The 22,416-nt window shown below is 42.3% G+C and overlaps 1 protein-coding gene across 1 annotated transcript in view; it reads left to right on the forward strand.

The window, feature by feature from the left end:
• Positions 1-20,688, forward strand: part of antxr2a (ANTXR cell adhesion molecule 2a) — a 79,071-nt gene extending 58,383 nt beyond the window's left edge. The window contains exon 17 of the mRNA XM_040003659.1: positions 18,149-20,688. Within this exon, the coding sequence (XP_039859593.1) occupies positions 18,149-18,187 (39 nt within the window). The 3' untranslated portion in view covers positions 18,188-20,688. The remainder of the gene's footprint in view (positions 1-18,148) is intronic.
• The last annotated feature ends 1,728 nt before the right edge of the window (positions 20,689-22,416 follow it).

Below are 22,416 nucleotides of genomic sequence, written 5' to 3' on the forward strand. Positions count from 1 at the left end.
CATAGTAATGAACTGCATGGCCACCAAACTCGCCATTAGGAAAACGGCGGCGATATTAGCCTTTTTAATGCCACGCAATGGAGAGCGGACCCGCTCGCCTTTGAATAATTACACTTAAGACTGAGTGTGTTTGAGATCGGGCTGCAGGCAACTGCGAATGTCTGTAGTCTCCAGCATATGCAAATAAATTACCATAATGCAGATCGTGCTCAGAGTTTTGCTCATGGCAGCAGCAGAAGTTGAAACGAGTGTTGACCAACTGCCTGGAAACCCGATTAATTAAACAGTGCAATCAGTGTTACTGCAGAGATTTAAATCGTGAAAAGAGCAGCGACAGAAACTTGATTTTCACATGTGGAGCTTCACATTTGAAGATTTGGAGTCTGTGACTAGAGGCCGACTCAGATTCTTAGCTAATATTGTTCTGATGGATGTTTCAGCGTCGATCTTTTTCAACAAATATCTGTTTTTCTTTCAGTTAGTCACCCCAGTCTGTAAACTAAACTAGTGCTAAAAATGAATTCATATTTTTTCTAATTTATCACCTAATTGTTTCTGCAATAAAAGGATTCAGTCATCACTGCTGAAGTAAAACAAGGAGGACGAATGACTAACATGACATGACCAGTATTTATCTGACAGGAATCCCTGGCAGCTGTGTGACAAAACTATTTTCTTTTAGGTGCAAGAGAAGACGTTTTGTGATATTGTTGTTGGCATTATGAAACTGAGAACATATTTCAAAATATCTGATCACCTTAGGCACTACACTGCTGGAAAACGTGGTTTAACGCCTCCATTTCTTCTTCTCCTGAACCATAAGCAGTCATGAATTTACAGTAATCAGTAAATGTATTTAAGAGTCAGCTATTTAAATTTCAACTGTTGAATGGAACAAACTTAATACCTCAAAATCATACGAACATCAGTCGTTTTGAAAGGGTTCCAATCTCGTTCTCGGCTGATGTAAGAAGTGCTGACAGAAATGTGAGAGGAGAATCTGATTCAGCTCTTAACTCAAACTCAGACCTGGAAAACGTCATTCATGCACTTTTTTATCTGCTGCATCCCTCCTTTCCTTTCTGACTGTATTATATATGTTTGTCTGACCTCTTTGTAAACTCTGTGTTAAAGACGCTGTGTACACTATGAGATTTACACGTTTCGAACAAATACTATGTGCAGCGCTGGTCTGCTTGTGACGGTTAATAGAAAGTTGGACTGCTGGATGTCAGTGTACATGTGGTACAGTTTTCTCGCCGCCGCCTCTAAGCTGCTAAATCTCAAACACGGCCGCGGTGCCGCAACTCGACAATCCTCACGATTTCATTGGTGTGAGCATCTGAGCCCAATGTGAACTCTAGCCCAAATGTGACACGCTGGCTCTGGCCATATGCGAGCTTTTCACCCCTCCTCTCTGTGCTCATACTGGTGTTGTGAGTACACGAGTCACGACTGTTGGCTGTGGCAACACTCTGACTCACATAACCCCTCATAAAAGATCGGGCCAAGCTCTCAGCCCAGGCCAAGCCAGGCCGTCTCTGCATAAGACTGTAATTGATTTGATGGACTGTGTGCCGTTCACACCCCTTCCCCAAACAAACAGTCCGCCCAAGATTTGTCTCCATTGAGACAAAGAGGCAGTGCCCGCCCTCCTCTTGCAAAGAAACACTCTGCGACCGCCGGAGAAGGCAGCGCAGGCCTGCCAAACTTGCTAATTTCACTCCTGTGCCTCAGGGAAGGTTTTAGTGTGCTGTGCAAGGATTCATCATATTGCAAATCAAGGCTCCCGCCCATTGTTATACCAACTCCCAGGTCACCCAGAGTTGACACAGGTTTGCAGGCAATTTCTTGCCAGCATGGCGAACACTGCTCACGTAGGACAGTTGTGAGAACTGTAGCTGCCTTTGAGAGTTCTTGAACAATCTAGGTTTCTTTAAGTGTAAAACGCTCCAATCCATGCAAGTACAGCGCGGCCTTTTTCTTTAAAGAAACTCCTCTTGACTTTGCATTACTCAGCATAGTTTTGTCTCAAAGCGTGAGGAGTAACTTTCCAGTGAACTCTTGGCCTCTATAAAAATGTGCCTCTTTCACCAAATGTGCTTGAACAAGCAGAAATGACAAAAGTAATGTTTTTATAACTGAAGCAAAAACTTGATTGAACGTTTTATTGTCTGGATGTGCAGAGCTTGAAACACCAAAGGGTGATTTATGTATGTGTTTGCTGATCTCCTGTTCACGATTTTGGAGTGTAAGCTCTGAGAACATGGTGAAGGTCAAGGGCCTGTTGTCACTCCAAAGGCAGCGAGGTGACTCAGTCGCAGTCAGGCTGAAGTTACAAAGGCGCCGTATTCCTGAGAAGATGGCAGGCTAGTGTGTCCGGACTGTTACCCTGCTGAGCAGAGGATGACGACTAAAATAGACTTACTGGAGAAAAAGTGGGGTTGTTTTAATGAAAAAGAGTTGATTTATTCAGTTTTCTCCTCTTTAAAATCTTTGGTAAAAGCCAAGTGGAACATAGTATGACTAAAACAGATAAATCTGTCATGTTCTCCTGACATTGAACTGTTTGCATTGGGACTTGAGCTCAAACAACAGTAGAGTTTTTGCCCCCTTGTGAAGAATGGTTGACTTACTAAAGAGTCATTTGTTGTTGTGTGTCAGCAGAACTTTATGGAGACCTGAAGTTAAGTGATGACGATAACAACAAACTTACTGATGTTTACGTAGTTGTTGAGCAACATTAAGCGTAACACTATGTTTGCCTTGAACGTGCTGGATAACTTGTTAACCTGACTGAACCACTCGCCACTACAGTCCAAAAAAGATTGTTATTGCCGTCTGAATGGATATGTTGGGATGTGCCTGCATGAAGCAAGGAGAGCCATAGTGACAACAAATACAACATTAAGTAGGTGAGAAACAACATGGGGGAAAAGAAGGAGCTGGGGTGGAGGTGGGTTGCAAAGTGGTTTGCAGATGTGCAGGAATGTTTGGAAGGCTAAAGCCAGTTGAATGTTTTGAGGGCTTATCAGATGATCCATGGCAGGTGAAAGTTTGCAGTAGTGAGCTTGACTTTGTATCTCCACTATTGTTTTGTTTTTATATATAAGATATTTTGCAGTCTTTATTTTATAGGGATAATATTTGAAAGCAGTCAGAGGAGTAGGATATAAAAGATAGAGGATTTGTTTTAAATTGATACATTGTGTTCAAATACATGCATGTATTAGGACTAACAATGACACTATAGTAAAATAGATACTGTAACATTATTAACATCCACACAGTGTATCTCAGTATGGTGTATATCTAAACTGTTACACAGACAAGCATTAACAATCAGGTGTGTATATGAGGCCAACCCAGGCTTCGTTCATCAAGCATCAGCATTAATTTGGACTAAAAATTTGTATTATTGTGATATTATTTTGGAAAAGATGATAAACTAACATGCAAAAAACACAGTGAAGCCAAATCACATCCACTTGAACGTTGCTCACAAAATAAAAACTTGTTTATAGCTTTCCTCATATATATTTCTTCGTCTTTGTGTGTGGGTTGCTGCTTGTGTCTTCTGTGCTTAGGACATGTTAACCCAGCTCTCACAGTTTGTAGCCCATGTTCAAAAACAAGAAAGACAGAAAGAAAGAAAGAAAAGCACACAAACACCTCCCTGTAGTCAACGTAGCTTCAGGCTCCTTCTCACGCTGTTATATTTCCAGCATCACTGGCCGATGATCGCATTATTTACTGCTTGTATTAACATGCGGCTTGATAAGCATATTTTCCTCAGTAGAGCTAACAAGATGCTTTATCGCCGAGCCTTTCCGCCCGCCGTAGCAGGCTGCGGCCACCCGCTCGTATTTCCACCCTGTGGTAGTTTACAGCCTCGTAAATAACAACTTTTCTCCAGTCGAGATTTAAAGCTGGAGTTTTTGCCGTAAAATCAGATTTAACTTTGAGCGTGAAGACAGATTTTGGCTGTGATTTATACACACAGAAGCTTCGGTGTAAATCAGCCGCAAGCTCTGCTAAATAAGCAGAACAACTTTGGAATATATACAACACAACAGCACAGAGTTCAAAGTCAAAATGACAAAAAGGGAAGAAAAAAAACGAACCGGCCTCTGCCTTTGAGTTTCAGTGAAGCCGATGGTTTAAGGTAGCATTCTTAAACTTTAGAAAAATCAGGTGTATGTTAACTGTTAAAATTGCATATTTTTTGCAACATAAGTAAAATAGATATTGTTTAGGAGAAAAAACTGTGCTGTTGTGATTATTAGCACACAAAATAATCCAGAAGAAAGCTTTAAATACCACGAATGACTAATTGAGTGTGGGAGAAGGAACTTTTCTGTCTGTCAGCGTCCAACAATAACAAGGCAGCTACAGATGTTCACGTCCTGGCAAAGATGAAATAAACCACAGTTGTCAGAGAAACTAATAATAACTAATTCATCAGCCCACAACGCAATTATCTCCTTTGTGTCTGTGATTAGACACAATTTGCCATTAATGCTTTTGTTTTACCTTTTTTGTAATTGTAGTTAATCATGTCAGCAGCGCGAACGCTGCATCGCACGTCTTTGGCAGTTCACGCCGGCACGTCGTTAGCTGCAAATCTGCATCTTTAATTTGTTGATTAACTCTTAAAAGAGAAACGAGGGGCTGTGATCTCGCTCTCGCTAATTGCGTCTGAAGGATCAATGATTCAGTAATGATACAAATATGAGAGCTTCTTTTCTTTAGATTTGGGAAATCGTTTTTTTAAAGAATCGGCAGGAAAAAAAATATGAATATTCATAGCAAATTAAATCCAGCGGAACTGTTAAAAGTGTCACATTCGAGGATAACACCAAGAAAAGTGAAACAAGTAGAAATAAGTATTTAGGATTTTAGGTCAACATAGACCGGCCCTCCCTTTCACCTGTCAACCGGGCAAAAAGCCAAACCCGTTTCCTCCTGCATTAGTCTCATCAGGGACTTTAATGTGTGGCACCCTGCAGGAGGGGACCCGCCCTGGCATGTGCACAAACACGCACACACACACACACACATATATATAAACACACCGCCCCATCTTGACAGCTCACTCCAATTACTGGCCCTCGCTGTCGCATGGCCTGCATCTCCACTCAGAGCAGATCGCATGTGACCCCGTCCAGCATGCCGCTGGTGGAGGGGGAAGAGGGGGACCCACGCAGGGAACAGGAGCACGCACACACGTGCGCACACACACACACACACACACACACACACACACACACACTAAAAGGACACTTTCCAAAAATCAAGGCCAATCAAAGAGTTTCATTTCAAACTGAGCTCTTCAGCACTTGAAAATATATCTGCCTCCTCTGACGAACACGACTGGCATCGAAGTAAGAGCACATTGCTGCTAGTGAGTCATCTTAAGACCTTTGTTTACAAATAGGTTGTGAAGATTGAATCATCTGTGTTTTTCAAATATTGACAGATTCATTTGAGGCAACAAAGTTTGGCCAAAATGGATATTTGCAATATTTGTATAAAAAGAACCTTTAAGACTAAAAAAAGGAAGTAGTATGTCGGTGGTTTCCTGAAGATGTCCTGTTACTACGTGACGCGTTAATTATGTAAATAATTGGCGTTAATGTTACAAAGAAAACTGGAAACCGAAGAGCTGAAATCTAATGTCAAATTCTTAAACATAGCATTGAAAAAATAGAAAACGTGTAATAGTTCAAAGACACATTTATCCTCTTTTGACTTTTTTCAGTGCTTTTAGTAGTTTTTCTTAACTTGATTCTCATCCCCACATTCTTTATTTCTTTGTCCTATTTTGAATGTTACAGATCCATAAATGATGAAGATAGCATTTGCGGCAACATTTCAAATATACCAACGAAAAAAAACGTATTTTTTACTTGTGCAAACAGACTCGCGCTGCAGAGCTGCTGAGTGACTCTGATGAGCATTTACACGTCTGTGAATACCATCAGTGCATTTCTTATTGTCCTGTGGAAGTTTTCTTTCCTTGAGGAGGGGCACGTGTTATTCTGCCACATTTAGCTGGAGGATGCACTGATATTAAAATATGTTTGACGACTGCAGAAATGACTTTCTGTTCATGTTGTAACGCCAGAATCGCACCAGCTGACTCAGAGCGATTGTTGTCACCTCACTGCCGTCTGTAACTTTGAAATATTTTGCATTGTAAGTCCAGCATGCACGGTGTTTAGTTATCCCCCAGCGTTGTGTCATCTGCAAAAGCCTGTTTGTTTGCTACCTTGCTTCACATTTTTGCAGTGTGGTGATATGTCCTCGAGCAGAAACACTGACATGTCCAGCAGCTACACGAATCCTATTTGTCCATAATTTAATTATCGGTGCCTTTGTTTACTTTAAATGTCTAACGACCCTCAAGTTTAAGCAGCAGCGAGGTTTGTTCCTCTGAGCGTCACACGCACAAATATTCCGCACGCTTTAAGTTCTAAAAGATGCTTGTTGATGATGGCCGGGAGACATGATGTGAGCTTATGTTTTTAGTGCAGTTCCGAGTGTTTGTGGCGTCTCTCCTGGCCTCTCTGTGAGGACAGTTGTGGTGATGACGCATAATTTGAAAGTACAGATGAGCCCACTGGCTCTCTGTGGACACTGATACACTGTGGCACCCAGAAGAAAAATTAACAAATGCCCCCCTTCTTTATTTTTGGTTTGGCGTCCTTACTCAGAAGTGTTGCACATGTTATCTGAGCGCGTTGCACTGTAGATCTGAGCTTTTGGGACACTAAACAGCTGACTGTCCGCTGCAGAACTGGCTCCTTTTTGTTTTATTTGTTTTTGCAGAATTCCGGTGCTGCTAGTTCGCATGTTTTTACCTGAAGTGTGCAACAGCTTAATACCTTTTTTGGAATTTTAGGACAGATTGGATCTATTTATTGTGCCCTACTTGCACCAGAGAAACTTTTTCTATGTATGTCAGTAGTTTTATAATGTCGTTCTATAATTTTCTAGTTCCAAGCTGCCCACTTATCCGCTTTTTTACTCCTATTTGAAAGCCGCTTGCATTTTTAGAAACCACACAGACGGCTGAAAAAAGCTCAAACATAAAGTATCATGACCGCTTGGAAGTATTTAAACTTTTATCAAAAGTACACGGCGCTCCAAACAGGTTTTTGGGAGCCATTTAGCACCAGCAAAAGCTGTGACTAGTTCTTCCTACAAGCATCTGTTTAGCACTACTAGCTAAATAAGAGACATAGCAGTGTTTTTGTGAATGCATTACACAACAAATGTTAAAATTGTGCAGTATGTGGGCATCACGTGGAAACGCAGGGAAAGATTTCGTCAACGAGGAAAAAAAGAAAGAAGCCTAAATGCGAGTCTGACGCCTCACGGGTCTCGGAACAGGCTATCGGCTGGCTCGCACGTTGTACAAAAGTACCATTGTACCAGGAGAAGGTGCAGTCTATAAAGCGGCTCTTCCTTGGCACAGAGTGTTTCAGTCTGTCCATTAGCTGTATACCCAGTTGTCGGACTGGAGTGGGTTGACTTGGATGAGGCCTGTCTAAATCGCTTCAGCACATATCAGCCCAGGAACAATCTCTCCTCTGTCTGATCCTCTTGGCACCACTCCACGCTGATCCTCCCACGGTCTCTCTCTCTTATGATTATTTTATCATTTTAAATTCTTTATGCCGCATTGCCGTGGCACCGGCCCCGCTAGAGCAGAGTGACGCGTTGGCCATACAGTACATTCACACTACAGTTATTTGGACGGCGCTCCGGTGTGGCTCTGTCCCGGTCCCTCGGTTGGATTCTGCTCGTCCATTAGTGCCATCTGTGCCTTCATGCGCCGTCTGTGAGGGCCCCGTTGACGCCAAAACGATTGGCATTTCTCTGGAACAACCAGAGGGACGGTGCCCAGAGCTTTTAGCTGCCAATGATGTGCACTTATTCTGACAAAACCAGAGAGGATGGGGGTGAGTGGAAGCAAGCAGGAGGCCTGGGCAGGAAACAGCTGCACCTACAGTACTGCTGCTTCCGGAGATATTGTTTATCTCTGCAGCGAGAAACGCACGATGCAGAGGCTGTTGCAGGACGTGCATGTTAGACATTTAGCTGGTGCTTTACTGAGCACGATGATCAGCTGCGTGCTTGAACAGGTACAGGTACAGATTAGCGCCTGCTTACCAACAAGCTCGTCCTCATCATCAGGTGGTTAAACCTAATTTAACCGAGCACAGACCTCAAATGTTTGCCGACATGTATTTGTGCATTAAAATTACACCTTTTCTGCAGGAAACTGAGAGGTTGCCTTGCCTGCAGATTAGTTTTTTAGCTTTATTTGCAAGTAAACCGATCACACCTGCAAGAAATTAGAAGTGAAAGAATGGCTGTTCCTCTTTTTTCTCACAGACTTCTTGGAGATTTTGATGTAGAGTTCATAGTTTTTCTGCCAAGTCGGGTAAAAAAGGAGCTACGAAAAGCCGAGGTTATCCCAGCAGCATAGACCCAGTAGTAGATACATCTGTCTGCTAAATATCAGGCTTCAAGGTGTTCATTTGATGTGTGTGCAGAAAAAATTAGGCTTGAAAGTTGTGATAACCGAAGGGGGGGGGGATACACGTCCTTGCCGTTGAAGTAATCTATAATACAAAATGAAGACGTGGACTGTGAGAGACAGTAGAAGCAGTAGCGTGGGATGTGCATGAGAGTGGAGATAATGATCGTGTACGAGGCATGAAAACAAAACCAAAGAAGTGAAGAAAAACTAAGAGGGCGAGCACACAGCAGCCAGGCGGGAGAGGAGTGAGATAGAAAGATGCAAGTGTGCCAGCAACAGTTGTATTGTCTGGAAACACTGGGCGAGGAAGGGGCTGGGGTCTTCACAGCGTAAACGCATCTGTTTTATCGCCTCCGGGTCGCGGCAGAGGGCGGAAAACAGAGGAAAATAAAGGCTAGTGTGTAACTGAGACGTGCAAAAGCTCGACTGCTGTGAGTTTGATGCACAGAGAAGAAACATTAACAAAAAAATCTACAATCTAGATTCTTGTTAATGTTAAATGAATCAGTTCTTAACTATAACAGCTCTCAGATTTCTGTAGATCCGATCTGTAGATCTGATCTTTTGACTTTGGCCGCTGACTTGCTGTAATGGTTAGAAAACGAACTCTGCTGCAAGATCCTCCCGATCTGATCGACGCAGTTTTCAAAGTTGCAGCAGAAACGTAAAAGAAGAAGCAGCCCAAATAACTCGACCTTTTTCTTTTCTGCCTTCAGATTTTCTTTTCCGCTGAAATATTCTCCTGTCTGCAAGAAACGGGAGCCAGCAATGCTCTGACAGTCTGCAGACCATATGCTGCTGCCTGTTAGCGTAACTTTTTTACTGCAAGCTGTCGCTCACTCCCTCTCTGCTCCCAGGGTCAGTCAAGTAGCCATCAGAGCCCGATTTCCCATCATCCACTGCTTTATTCACAGAGAAGCGAAGCGGCGTCGCAGTTTGAAAACCCATGAAATATAAATATAGTGTAGAGAATTTAACTTTATCGTCACGCAATTTCAACTGCAAATCCTAGTTAGTGAATTATTAAAGATGTCTGAATGTATATATCAGTACTACACAGACCTGGATATTTATATTTAATTCCAGCACAGTCGCTGTGGTGCACCCGTGTTTTCGTTGTGCGTGTACAATGACAGTAAAGGGCTATTCTGTTCTATTCATTCTATTCTATGCTAATGTATTAGGGGCTTGGACACTGACTCTCTGGAGGTGTCTTGCATTAGAACAGCAGTGGATATTTCAGGTTGGGATCAATGTCATGTTTCTGGAGACAACATCTTAGGAGCTTCTTTTATTGTCTTGCTGAGGGAGGCTGCAGCCATTGGGGAGTGCCCCAGGTTTCTCAGCAGAGCTCTGTATAATCAGTGTGATGATGAACAGAATTAACAGAAGGTGTCAGTGATATTTAAACGGTGGCCAATTAGTGTATTTAAAGATTCACAGAATATGTTCTGATTCTGGGCGGAGCCTTTCTGTGTCCATGTTCTCTTCTTTTTTCCGGGTACTCCAGCTGCCTCCCACAGTCCAAAGGCATGCAGTTAGTGGGGTTAGGTTAATTAGTAGCACTAAATTGCCCATATATGTGAATGTGAACCTGTTCAGGGTGGAACCTGCCTCATGCCCTATGGTAGCTGGGATAGGCTCCGGCACCCCCACGACCCTCATAAGGACAAGAGAAGAGAATGAATGGATGGAACAGATATCACAGCAGACGTGGTGCAGTCTACAGTCTCTTTGGGACTAAAGTTAACATGGGATGTGCAGTTTCTGCACTTTTGGTTTGCAATAGGTTTTTTTTTCTGGTGTGAATTAGACTCCTTGGACTTTGTGCTAACATTTTTTCCTTTCTACTGATTCCTTGTTGAAAATGTATTCCAGGAAGTGTTTTCTATGCAAAACCTTGGTACAAACAAATATTGATCCATTAAAGTAAATTGCAGCATATGCAGGACTTCTAGCCTCAGCTAATTTTCAGACTTGACATGGTTAGGTTTTTAAAACGCAGTATTGTTGGACAAAGATGTGGAACCAGCAGTAAAGTCAAACTGAAACAAAGTATAAGGCGGAAACAATGACTTTGATATTTTATTGATGTGTGTCTCAAATTTTCGCTGAGGGTCCCATATATGACCGGTTCATCAAGAATTTGTACACCACTTTTGATATTTGGATATATTCAGAGTTTAACACCCAGCATCAGTGTTGGATCTTTTACTGAAAGGAAGCAAATTCCAGCGGCCAGCTTAGTCCAGAGAACGGATGTTGTTACAGGAGCACACGATCCAGTCGGTGCTTTATCTGTCTGCATACTTTTGACCATGCAGTTGCACGTTTTTGGTAGTGACACAGAAGCTTAATGAGTATCGAAGTGCGTGTAGTATTGTGGCTCACTGCACTATAGTGTTTGCATGTACGCACAGCTCTTAAGGCCGTTAAGTAAGAACGGAAACTCTTTCCTGTTTTGGAACTTTCCTCCTGAAAGTCGTACTTTTTTGCCAGCTTCTTCCGAGCTATCTGCTGAACTTCACAGCAGTACTGAAGGGAGTTACTGTTTTTTCCTCCAATGTACCTTATGTGCTTGTGTAATCTTTATTCATCTCTTTACAATCAGTAGAAATGCCCGAGTTGTCAGCGAGCATCATGTATTTGGCCGAGTCTCAGGTGGCTCTGATTTCCCAGCAGGCCAGATGGCAGTGCTGTGTGGGCAGTGTATATGTGTGTGTCTGTCTTTGAGCATGTGTGTGTGTGGACGAGGGGCTGTGAGAAGAGGGCCAGCAGCCTCATGAAGGGAGGATTGCTCACACTCTGGCTCTGTCCTCTGTCCCCGTGCAGCTGTGCTTCTCCGTCCAACTTGAACTTTTAATTTGTTCAATATGTGGCAGAGGACACCGAGTAAAACAGAACACATGTCTGGTGGCTGAGGCTCGACAGGCAGGGACTCGAAGGGGAGGATGACACCGCGCGGAGTTGTTTTTTAACGTGTCGAAGTCTGCTGCTTCCGGGAGATCGTGGATTTCATAAGGGAATAGTTCACACCTTTTTTTTAATCAAGCGTTTGCTTTCTTGTACTTGGGTTTGAACCAACGCTGCACAAATACACAAGGTGGCTGCGTGTTCTTAAAAGTCTCAAACATTTACTAATAAAAAACTTAAAAAGTATTAAATCGATTTGAGTTCACGTCACGTGGATATGTTTTCAAGTTTGTAGGAACGTCACCGTGTGAATTTCCAGCACACGGTGGTGTTAGTTAAAGTTTATACGGACTCTTCTGGTCTGTTTGTCTGATGGTAACAGTGGGATGCTTAATTCACGTAGCTTAAACATCTTAAAAATACAAAAATCTCCTCCTGCAGGTCTCTGAGGCAAATTATATTTGCTCCTGCTTTAGACGCACTGATACAGTCTGATTCTGCATTATTGACTCAGTTAATTTTTCCTGTTTTTTCATAACAAATAAATTGAAATTGTTATAAAACACAACAGATTAAATTGCACCTTTATTTCTCTTCAGATCGCTGCTGTCAGTGTGATTTAAAAAGTGGATGTTTACATTTTTTGTTGGGCTCACAGAAGTCTTAAATAAGGTTTAAGAAAAGAGCTTAAATTAAGTTAAATCAAGTTAATCCATAATGTAACTCAGGAAACGACAACATGGTCACATGGTATCGGATTTGTCTGTTTTTGGTGTTTTGTTTATGAAAACTCAGCAGATTACTAAAACTAAGCAGCTTATAGCTCAGTTCAGAAACCCTAAAGAATTGATTCCTTGATTTTTTTGAACATGGAAGGAAACTTTGCATTCATCTTTTATAAAATTCTGTCCCTGAAGAACCTTCATATTTATTAGTTAACAGGATACCTGGTGAATCCTCATCCGTTGGATGGTAGCATATATCCATCCCTGTACAGCATCTACTTAAAGTCAAAGTGTGAAGTGTAGCAGTCTCACGAAAGAATAAAACATCACTGGTGTCTAATCCTTACTTCATATTATCTCATTCAAAACATATTGATATAAAGAGGAGCCGTGAATCAATCAGGAAAGTTATCAGTGTTTGTTATCGATATCTCTGACCCAGAGAGGGAACACGGGAATATTAAAATAGTCATTGAATTAGTCTTAAAATGCTTATTTATCCTTGATCTCATCAGCACAGGATAGTGTGTAATGCAAAGGCAGTAAGGCCCTTTAATACAAAGGAGGGGGGGGCAGTTCAAATGTGGTGCACTGATATTAGTTTCCTGCACAAACAGAAGAAACATGAAAAATATGAAATGAAGTCCTGAGCAAACTCTGCCAGCTAAAGCTAAAATGTTATAAGTCTCTCACCAATATGTAATTTAATTTGAGAGAATGATCTTCACACAATAGTGAAATAGTTCAGAGAGGATATCAAGTAATATTTTGGCTTTTACACTGAACCTCTGGGGACTCCTGTGGTTTCTGGAGGAAGGATGTTGAGGCCTCGGTGTGACGGACTAGACGTACTTGTTCATCCCAGAGACGTGCAGTTGATTCGTGGTGTGGTATCTGCTGAGGTGAGGAAAACAGCCTCCTGTGTTTGTTGCCATCTGAAAGTGATGTGATGGAGGTGACTGTGTCAAAGTAACATGCACGCGAAGTGTAGTTTTATTTTTCATCTCTCTGAGGCAGCGGCACGACTGTTGGACAGTCTCCTCACTTTTATTTTGATAGTTTAGTTCCTGATGACCACCTGTGGTACATTTAACAAACACACTGTTAAATTCGCTGTCGTTGCTGTATTCAGACCCATGTAGACGTCTCTGATCTCTCCTCGCTCGGTCGGACAGACTTTAACTCCATCATCTTGAGCTGCAGAGCAGTAAAGAAACTTTTATCACCAGCTCCGGTCCAAGATGGTGGAGGTGGTGTCCGAAAACAGGATCAGGAAGTTACCGATCTGAGGAAGCTGAGTGTTGCTTTGTTATTTATTGTTACAAAGGATTTATGATATTCTCTAAAAATGTATTTAAAGATTCTGGGTGCACATGCTACTGCTTCATATACAGCGAACATGTTTCATTGGGACAAGTCTCTTATTTAGTGGTTTAAATTTTGCAGACGATCGATGGATACAATATTTCATAAGTGTCAGAAGCATTTGTCGCAGTCGTGTTGGACGTATGATCTTTCTCATTGTTAGCGTCACAACTCTGACATATGATGTGTGCATCATGAAAAACCGCGGCCTGACCTCGTGCCACACGTGGTCACTGTAAGAGAAATGCAACATGCATAACTGTACGCGAGTACTTCGCAGTATGAATTTGCTGCTCAGCTTATTAACATTTTGTCTCAACCAGAGACGAGTGTTGGAATAATGAGTGATGAGTGTTGCTGTTGGATTAAGTAAGCCCTAGATTAACTAAGCTACTGTATACGCTGCAAAGCCCTAATGTGGAAAAAAAGTCTCTGTTCTGGTAATAAAATCTTTCAAAGCCTGTAGCTTATCACTGCAAAATAAGCATCTTGCAACTGGATTACAACTCTCATGCTTGCAAGTGTTTTCACACTACAGTCCAGATGGGAGATTCGTTCTGTAACCTAAATGGATTCTTCTTTTCGTGCATCTTCTTTTTTTTGGTTTCTGATATTGTAAATGTGACAAACTATACAATCAATTAATACACCAAGCCAATACAAACATTTGGAAAGCAGCTAATTCTCCATCAGCTGTGTTTATTTCCAGCAATCTCCCAAAAACGCCGATGGAAAAACATTTCAAACTTGTTCTGACAAACCCAAGTTTTTCTTTAGCTCATAAATCATTGATGGTTTACAAGTTATTTGCTTAATTAGTGCAAGAAAGTCTGGAATGCATGCTCAGGTTTGTGTTATTCCAGCCAACAGGGGGACCCAGAAAGTTGTCACAGGTGTAAGTCCACCTTTGTTGCGCGTGTCCTAAAACCCTGCACATTCAGGAGAGTATTCAGCAGTGAACGGAAAATAATATTTTCCGCTTCTTTAGTGAAATGAAAGCCGGGTCCGCAGCTGTGCCGGCTTACTAAAAGCATTTCATGCACAAACATTTCAAACGCTTCAGACTCCAGGTTCATCTGTGTTCATGTCAACAGCAGACACAGTTCACTCTAAATAAGTTCGCGAGGACCCGAGTGATTGTGTGCAGATATTGCTTTTAAATAGAAAGTTGACTCTGGAAACAGTTGCAGTGCACACACACGCACACACACACACACACACACACACACACACACACACACACACACACGTTATGAAAGCCGGTTTGCTAAAGCCAAAGCTTTCTGAGGTTATGTGACATTTCTTGAAGAGTTTACACAACCTCAAGTCATCCCCTCTCCAAGTTGATGTCAGTAGTCAATGCATATACACATGCAAACATACAGTATACAAATGCAGTAAATGAAAACACTGAAATAATAAAAAAGTAGACAGGGACACCTTAAATATTGCAGTTTCATATTACTGAAAGGCACCGAGATGTAAAACAGGAGCGCTGTGAAGTTTAAACCTCACGCAGACATGTGGCAGCCAATCTGTGGTTCGAATTTGTCGTGAAAATGCACGACTCGAGCACAAAAAGAAGGAAAAGTACTGCTCCTTAAATTCCCTGTTAGTTCACTGAAGCTTTGCTGGTTATGATTTGCACGTTTAATAGCAAGAAAAAAAAATCTCGCAGAGTTTAGTCGCCACTAACAGTTTGCAGAATCTCACAACCTCGTGCAGCAGAGATCTCCAAAGAGTTGTGGGGGACTCGAGCTGCTCAGGGTGTGAACGCTGCGAGAGATGAGAGTCAAAATCACACATGCAAACACGCGCACACCAATTCACTTCTGGAGCTGTGCCTCAAGTAACGAGCCGACAGTCCAAGTGACAAACATGTTGTCTGAGGACTGGACGAACGTGGACCTCTGCGGCTCCTCTCCGCACGCCGCGAAGGCCTCCTAACACGGCTGCGGCGTAGGTGGCGACGGCCCCGATCAGATTATTATTCCTTCCACTTTGGAAGTTTTTGTTCTCGTGCTGAGAGTCTCGCAGAACAAAACTGTGAGTAAATGGTGCGTAAATCCTGTGATTTTTATGGTGTTTTACCTCTACGGTACGTTTAAAAATTATCACAACCTTAAAGCGTTTATTTTGTTTATTTAATATATTTATTAATTTATTGCAAACTGTTTCCATTAGTTTCAATTGAAAGCCAGCGGGGGGTGTCTGTAATGAACCTTATTAATCGCAGTCTTCATTTGGATTTGATGACCCTCTCTGACCCCCCTCCTCTCGTCTCCGCACCTCTCCACCTCCCCGTCTGACTAATCCGACCGTCCATCCGCAGTCACGCTGCCGTCCGTCTGATGAGCCTTCGCCGACGCTCCGTGCTGACATATTCAGACTATTGTTCTGCCGCTGCGGGTGGCACAGGTGGGCCTCCGTCTCTCCAACATGGCCCAGTTACAATGCAGCGCTCCCTGCCAAGTCAGGCCCCGTTCATCCGGGAACAGGGGAACTGGAATGGGTTTGACCGTATTGTGCTGCACCTGCTTCGCCCTCGCACCATATCCCCCTGCTTCGCCTGCCATTCTGCCACTGCAGAGAACGCTTCTTCCCTCGCAAGCCCCCGCGACGTAAAACCCGTAAAATCCACTGAACTTAGCCGCTCTGATGGCCGCGGCCAAAACAGCATCTGATGTGCCTTATTTGTTGACTGTGTGAGATTAGTTGCAGAGGGTACACGTCGAGGGGCTTATCATGCAGAGATGGAGCAAAGCCCCCACCCCTCCACCAAACACCCACCAGCCTTGCCAAATAATGAGAAATGGAAGAATCTCCAGCTTGTCTAAAGCCCTTGTCACAGTCGGTCCGTGCACACTTCTGCTCCCGAGCCAGACTGTAGAGCAGATACTGTAAGAGCTCCGGGACCAGAGGAGCTGGCTGCTGAGCTCCACATTCAGCAGGCAGCTCGGGAGCCAAAGTCCTGGTCATTCTTGTCCGCCGTGCCTCAATAGGAAGCATCCACCTGGACGGCGTTAGGCCTGCATGTGAAAGAATGTGCTTTTGTTTCCACAGAAGGAGAAAGAAGCAGCTGTAGCGCTCGAACATGTGCACGTGTCACCGTGTCGGTACAAATGCAGCGCAGGAAATGAATCGGGGCCTTTCAGATGAAATCTTCAAAGCGTTTCAGCTGCCTCTGTGTTGAAAAGCAGAAATAAAATGTTCATCTACTCTTTGCTGCTGTGAGTCAGTGAGCTGCTCTTCCTGCAGAGCAATGCAGCCGTGCAGAAATCCTGATTTTATAAACCCTGCCAGCCGCAGTACCTGTTCATGAGTTTTGCAGGACTTGCATAAAAAGCAGGCTGTTTTTTTTTCTTCTTCTTTAAGCTCATAAATCCCATAAAGGTTTGATTTCGGGATTAATTTTCCAGAAAAAATCAAATGTATAGAACTCAATCGATCATGTTAACGATGGGATTACAGAAACTTTCCACACAGGCAGCCCAGGAGCGCCCTCGACCTCAGAAAGTTAAGGGTCCAAACTGTACTCTTGTTATTGTTGTATGTGTGAATTGACCATTCGCCAAACCTAAACGCCAAAAACTCCATGCAGAAGATCAGGAGATGTTTACATGCTGGATTTTCCTGTTTACTCTCCTCTTGTGCAGTTGGTCTGTGGCCTGTGGACCTCTTGGCCCGTGTTTGAACCAGATCTCTCGCCTCACAGAGGGCGCGAGCTTTGCGTAATAAAGAATCAGTGAAATTACAGAACAACCCAGTAAAACAATGAGTGAAAGACAAATTCCACAGCTAGCATCAGTGAATGAAGTGTAGCTGAGCACCTGGATGATGCTGGAGTCAGGCTAAAGGGAAACACAGAGAGAGAGAGAGAGGAAGCTCACGCAGGCAGAGATGTGAGGATGGAGGCTGACGGGCTGCTGGGGATTCGCTGTGCGAGAGCTCCCTCTTGGTGCCAGTCGGCCTACTGTTAGTGAGCAGGGCGCTGCCGCACAGAGAGGCTCAGGCAAAGCTACAAACACACAAGATAAAACAATGCACAGGGACGACTGAGATCTCTTTTATTTTGAGCTTACTTTATTTTTAAAGCACTGCTGCAGGGTCACCAGTTGATTCTTCGTTTGCTTGAAGCTGAGACAAAGATTTCAGCTCAGTGTAGATTTTGTTTCATTTGATTTATTCTGAATATCCATCCCGGTGTGTTTACACGCGCTCTGTGTGCATTTATGAAAATCTTCTTCAGTTTGGTTTTTTTTTTTTTTTTTGTGCGTGGGGAAGGGGATTGTTTTGTGAGACCTATATCAGTATTTTATAATATAATCGCAATATTGATTGATTTATTTTGCTGTCTGAATTATACTTTTCTTTTCTACCAATTTAAAGAATATATAATATGTATAGAAATATCTCCCACAGGAATACATGTTTTCAAATTCTGCAAATTCAAAATCAAATGCAAATCATTTTATTTAATATTAAGACATTTAAAAAAAAAATGTGTAATTTGCTTGAAAAACTGCAGTAAAATGCAAAGTGGACGTTTATTACTAAAGTTTTAATCCTCTCGGTGTGTGTGTGTCATTTTCAGGGCCGGTGTGTTAATTTCAGCCGTGTGCAGCACGCGTAAAACAGAAGAAGAAGAAGAAGAACTACTGTGTGAAAACCAGCATGTGCTGATTGCTGTGGACAAGAGAAGAATTTCAGGTTGTTCTCAAAGACGTGTAGCCCTGCAGCTAAAACCACTATCTGTTCGCTCTGCTTCACTTTGTGCACAAAGTTTCCCCCTCTGGTTCTTTTCCTCTCTGCAGTTTTAAAAATCACACGAGGGGAGAACGATAGTGCTCTAATTTTCATTTATTAAGTTATTTACTAGATTTTCCTCAAACCAAATCTTTTTATTTAATAAAAAAGGCCAAAGCAGGAATGCAGCGTGCCCCAGAACTTAGCACTCAGACACGGTTAGCTTTTCATGCGCACCAAAGGCTTAACATATTCTGACCATATTGCAGCTTCTGTGAAAAACCTCATTTCGTGGACACAGACAGAAGCTATCTTTAAAAAAAAAAAGAAAAAAACATGGAGGAAGGGGCTGTTTGCCTTTGGCGTGGAAGTCGGAATAATCCCAGCGGGCCTCGCAAGTGCAGAAGTCCACTGCCTTTTGGCAATGTCTCATCACGACTCCTCTCCAACTTCGGCTGTGCTGGGTGCCTGGCGGCTGCCCTTTGACTGGCTTATCTTGTCATTTTAACACTGAGAAGTGCACACGCATGACAAATTGTAGACAGGATGCCCCAAGGTATTGGAAGGCACCAAGACTTTGCCCTTTAGTTTTTTGTTTTTTTTTAATACACCTTCCTTTCATTATGCACTCGGGACAAGGAAATTAATAGAGCGTTATTCGACCGCAGGACAGCCTCCTGACCGGGGTGATCTCCAGCTAGGTTTGAGGGATTGATGCCTTTAAGACCTTGACATGGCGCTTGGTGTTTTTTGCCCCTGTTTTCAGTTCAGTCTGCTCCCTGCTCAGTAAGGCGTAGCACATCACAAACCATAAACAGGCCTATCAGTTAAGAGTTTTAAGATATAGATGCGGCTGCCTCGACACTGCCCGACTCTCCGTCTCAATTCTCCGAGGGCTCCCGAGCTGCGTCGCAACTCGCTAGTTCGCTCAGCAGCGGAATATCAAAGTTTAATTAAAATAATTAAAGGCAACAGCAAGCAGCAGCCTGTGAAGACCTGGCTGTCTGTTTTTTATGCCTTTTGACATTGAATGACCTATTACCGCGTTATTCACAGGAAAAAGAGGACACGGCGCCACGGTGACGGTGCACCGCGTCCAAAACGTAAACCCAAAGCAGCGGATGCGATGGACGGATAAGTATTGTTCATTTCCAGAAATTATTTCGTCCCCCTCCCCTTCCTCCGCCCCAACCCAAAAAGAAAGGGATATGTACTTAAATATATTGTGGATTTCTCAAGCGCGCTGTCACGACGCCAATCCCAAATGATGTTAGTGTGAGCGGAAACACTGTGGGGGAGGAAAGGGGGCAGCAGCTGAAGAAAAAGGCTCGAATGATCCAGTCACTTTGGATACCGTACTTCAGACGCAAAATGGATATTCGAGTCGAAACCTGACAAAGCGTGCCGGCTTTGACGGGAAGCGGTATAGACAATGACCAGTGGCTGGGTCAGTGGGATGTCTCTGTGCAAGCAGGGAAGCTTATCAAATGACACTAAAAATAAGTTCAACAACCATCAAGTTTGAGGGGGAACGGGCGAGCGTCTCGCATTCGGTGGGCACGAGGGTGCGTGAGACGGGCGGCGAGCAGCACGCCGGACTAATTATTCCTTTGTTTCCTCTCCGTCCCGATCGGAGGGACATAAATAATTCCGAATCGAATCCTCGGGGTGCGCTGGTATTTATGTTCGACTTAAACGCTTTTAGCCTCTTGCATAATTTTGCAGGCTGACATTTAATAGGCTCATCAGCTCTGGACTTGCAGGGGACGGAGAAATTTTAGCACTTAGATCTTGTCTTCTTTATGTAGCGACCGAGAGCACGGGAATATTATTAACCCAAACTAATGAGATATTTACATAGCAGTCACAACACAACTCATCCTGCTTACAGCATGTCACAAGTCACCGCTGCGTCCCCTCCCCACACCACATACGCCGTTGTTGTACATTTAAAGGTAACAAATCAAATTTGCTTGTACCTCTCTGTAAATTAATGCTTTTTTTTTTTTTTTTATAAATGCAAGTATTTTTGTACTTTTTTTAAAACATCTTTACAACAACTTTAAACTTCACATTTTGATTTTTGTCCACTTTTAACAAATTCCGGCTTCGGTTCGATATGCATGCACAACTTTCTGTATCGGCTCATTTCATGTGCAGAATTGTAAATTATCATTTTAATATCTTCAAGTCTTTTTTTTATATTCACGTAGAACCTTAAAGACCAAGTTCGACTCGCATTCGTGTGAGCCGCTGCATCTACTTTTGTTTTTAAAGCTTTTCTGAGTTTTACACTGTTTTTATTTTTAATCTGATTTTTTTCTGTCACTGTTGTACACTCTGCAGTCTGTTGTATCAAATATACATTCAACAAAAAAGTGAACAGTGTTTTTGTGTGTGTGTGTGTTTTTTCTTCCTCTTTCTCTCTTTTTAACACATGTGTGCTGGTAGGGGTGGTCATGCTAAAGGCTATCTTTAATTGGGCCCTCACAGATTTATAGGGCCCGACAGGGAACATGATTATACAGAGTGTGTGTGGACAGAGTGGACAGTGTGCAGCCTCTCCCCCTGTGAAGTCAGTCACCGGAGGCACACACACACACACACACACACAAAATCCCTTCAAGGTCTTCAACGCCCCAAAAATGAGGTCTTCCATTTAGTAAAAAATATGCGCTCGTACACCTTCTGCTTTATCCACATTTGCATGCTGTGACAAGATGCCAGCTGAGGTGTGTGTATGTGTGTGTGTAGGCTGTATATACAATAACCCCTCCGCCATGTTGAGGAAGGATTTGTTGTGTCATGAAAACACTTTTTTTCTTAGTTTAGATGCTTCACTCATGAGTGTTGTTCAGCAAAAATCTGATTTTTAATGTCCTTTCTGGTATTTTAAACATCGAGAAATAATCTTGTGCAGTCCACGAGTCAGTTTTGAAGTACAGTAAAGATGTTACTTATTCATAAAACTGAAATTGTCTTCAGATACCAGAATTTTCTTAGTAAAACCCTTTTTTAATTAAATAAATCAACTTTTTTTAACGTTACAAATAGTCGAACCAAAATACTCTCAGCTGTTCACATGAGGTTGTAAAGTCATAACGACTGTGTTTGTGTGTTGTTGTTGTTGGTTTGTGTTTTGTTTCTTTCTAGAAAATCATAAAAAAACAAGTCAAATTTCATGAAACTTGATGTAGAGACGGAGGATGAACGAATCTATTCAAACGGCACAAAAGAGGCGCAGTTTATTTAAACCTGCATGTCTGCACATCGAGCTTTTACTTTAATCTATCAAAAGTAAAAGTCAGCAGAATGTTGTTAAAGTGCTGAACAGACCCGCACGCTGTTTACTGAATTTATAAATGTAGCAGTGATCATCATCTCACAGTCGAACGAGATCTTTAAAGAGTCTCGATTTCTTTTTCCTCTGAAACAAAAACACAGGATTAAGACTAATTAACACTGATTTAATTTAATTGTAATTATTTATTATATCCTTATAGAGCGATTTTTTGTCTTCTGCCTATGAGATCAGATTAACTTTGTTGATCCCACACAAAGGAATTAAAGTAAAAGCAGTTTCAGTGTTCAGAAAAAATAAGTAGATGGAAGATGATGCCACTGGGGAATTAATGTTTTCTGAATAACTGACTAATCAATCGTTAAAATTAAAAGTATTCAAAACGTCCCCAGTTATATAATCACAACACACACAAATGCATTGACATATTGACAGCAATAAAATAGGAGTCACAGTCTGATCATTTCCTTTCAAGTAACTGAAATCTGACAATTTTTACAAAGACACTGAAGAAAAACTCACTTATGGCCTTTAATTGTTGATCAGTCAAAAAGATTTTCTTTTAAAGAAAAAAACCTCTACATGCAGCATAATTCAATAATGAACTAAATCACGAGAAGACTCTCGCCCCTTCACTTAGCTTTTAGAAAACAGAGACATTAGAAATCATCTTTTTCCTAAAAATGAAATCGCACAACTCTACAAACAGCTTTAGTGAAATATCAGCTCGTCTGCTCTGTTTACCGTTGTGCTTAGGACGGCAGCTACACGCGGGGTTGTTTTAAACAGAGCAGGCTGCAGGAAGCACTTGGTGA

This window comes from Simochromis diagramma, unplaced genomic scaffold (assembly GCF_900408965.1).
Source record: "Simochromis diagramma unplaced genomic scaffold, fSimDia1.1 OVJJ01000583.1, whole genome shotgun sequence".
Taxonomy (NCBI): Eukaryota; Metazoa; Chordata; class Actinopteri; order Cichliformes; family Cichlidae; genus Simochromis; species Simochromis diagramma.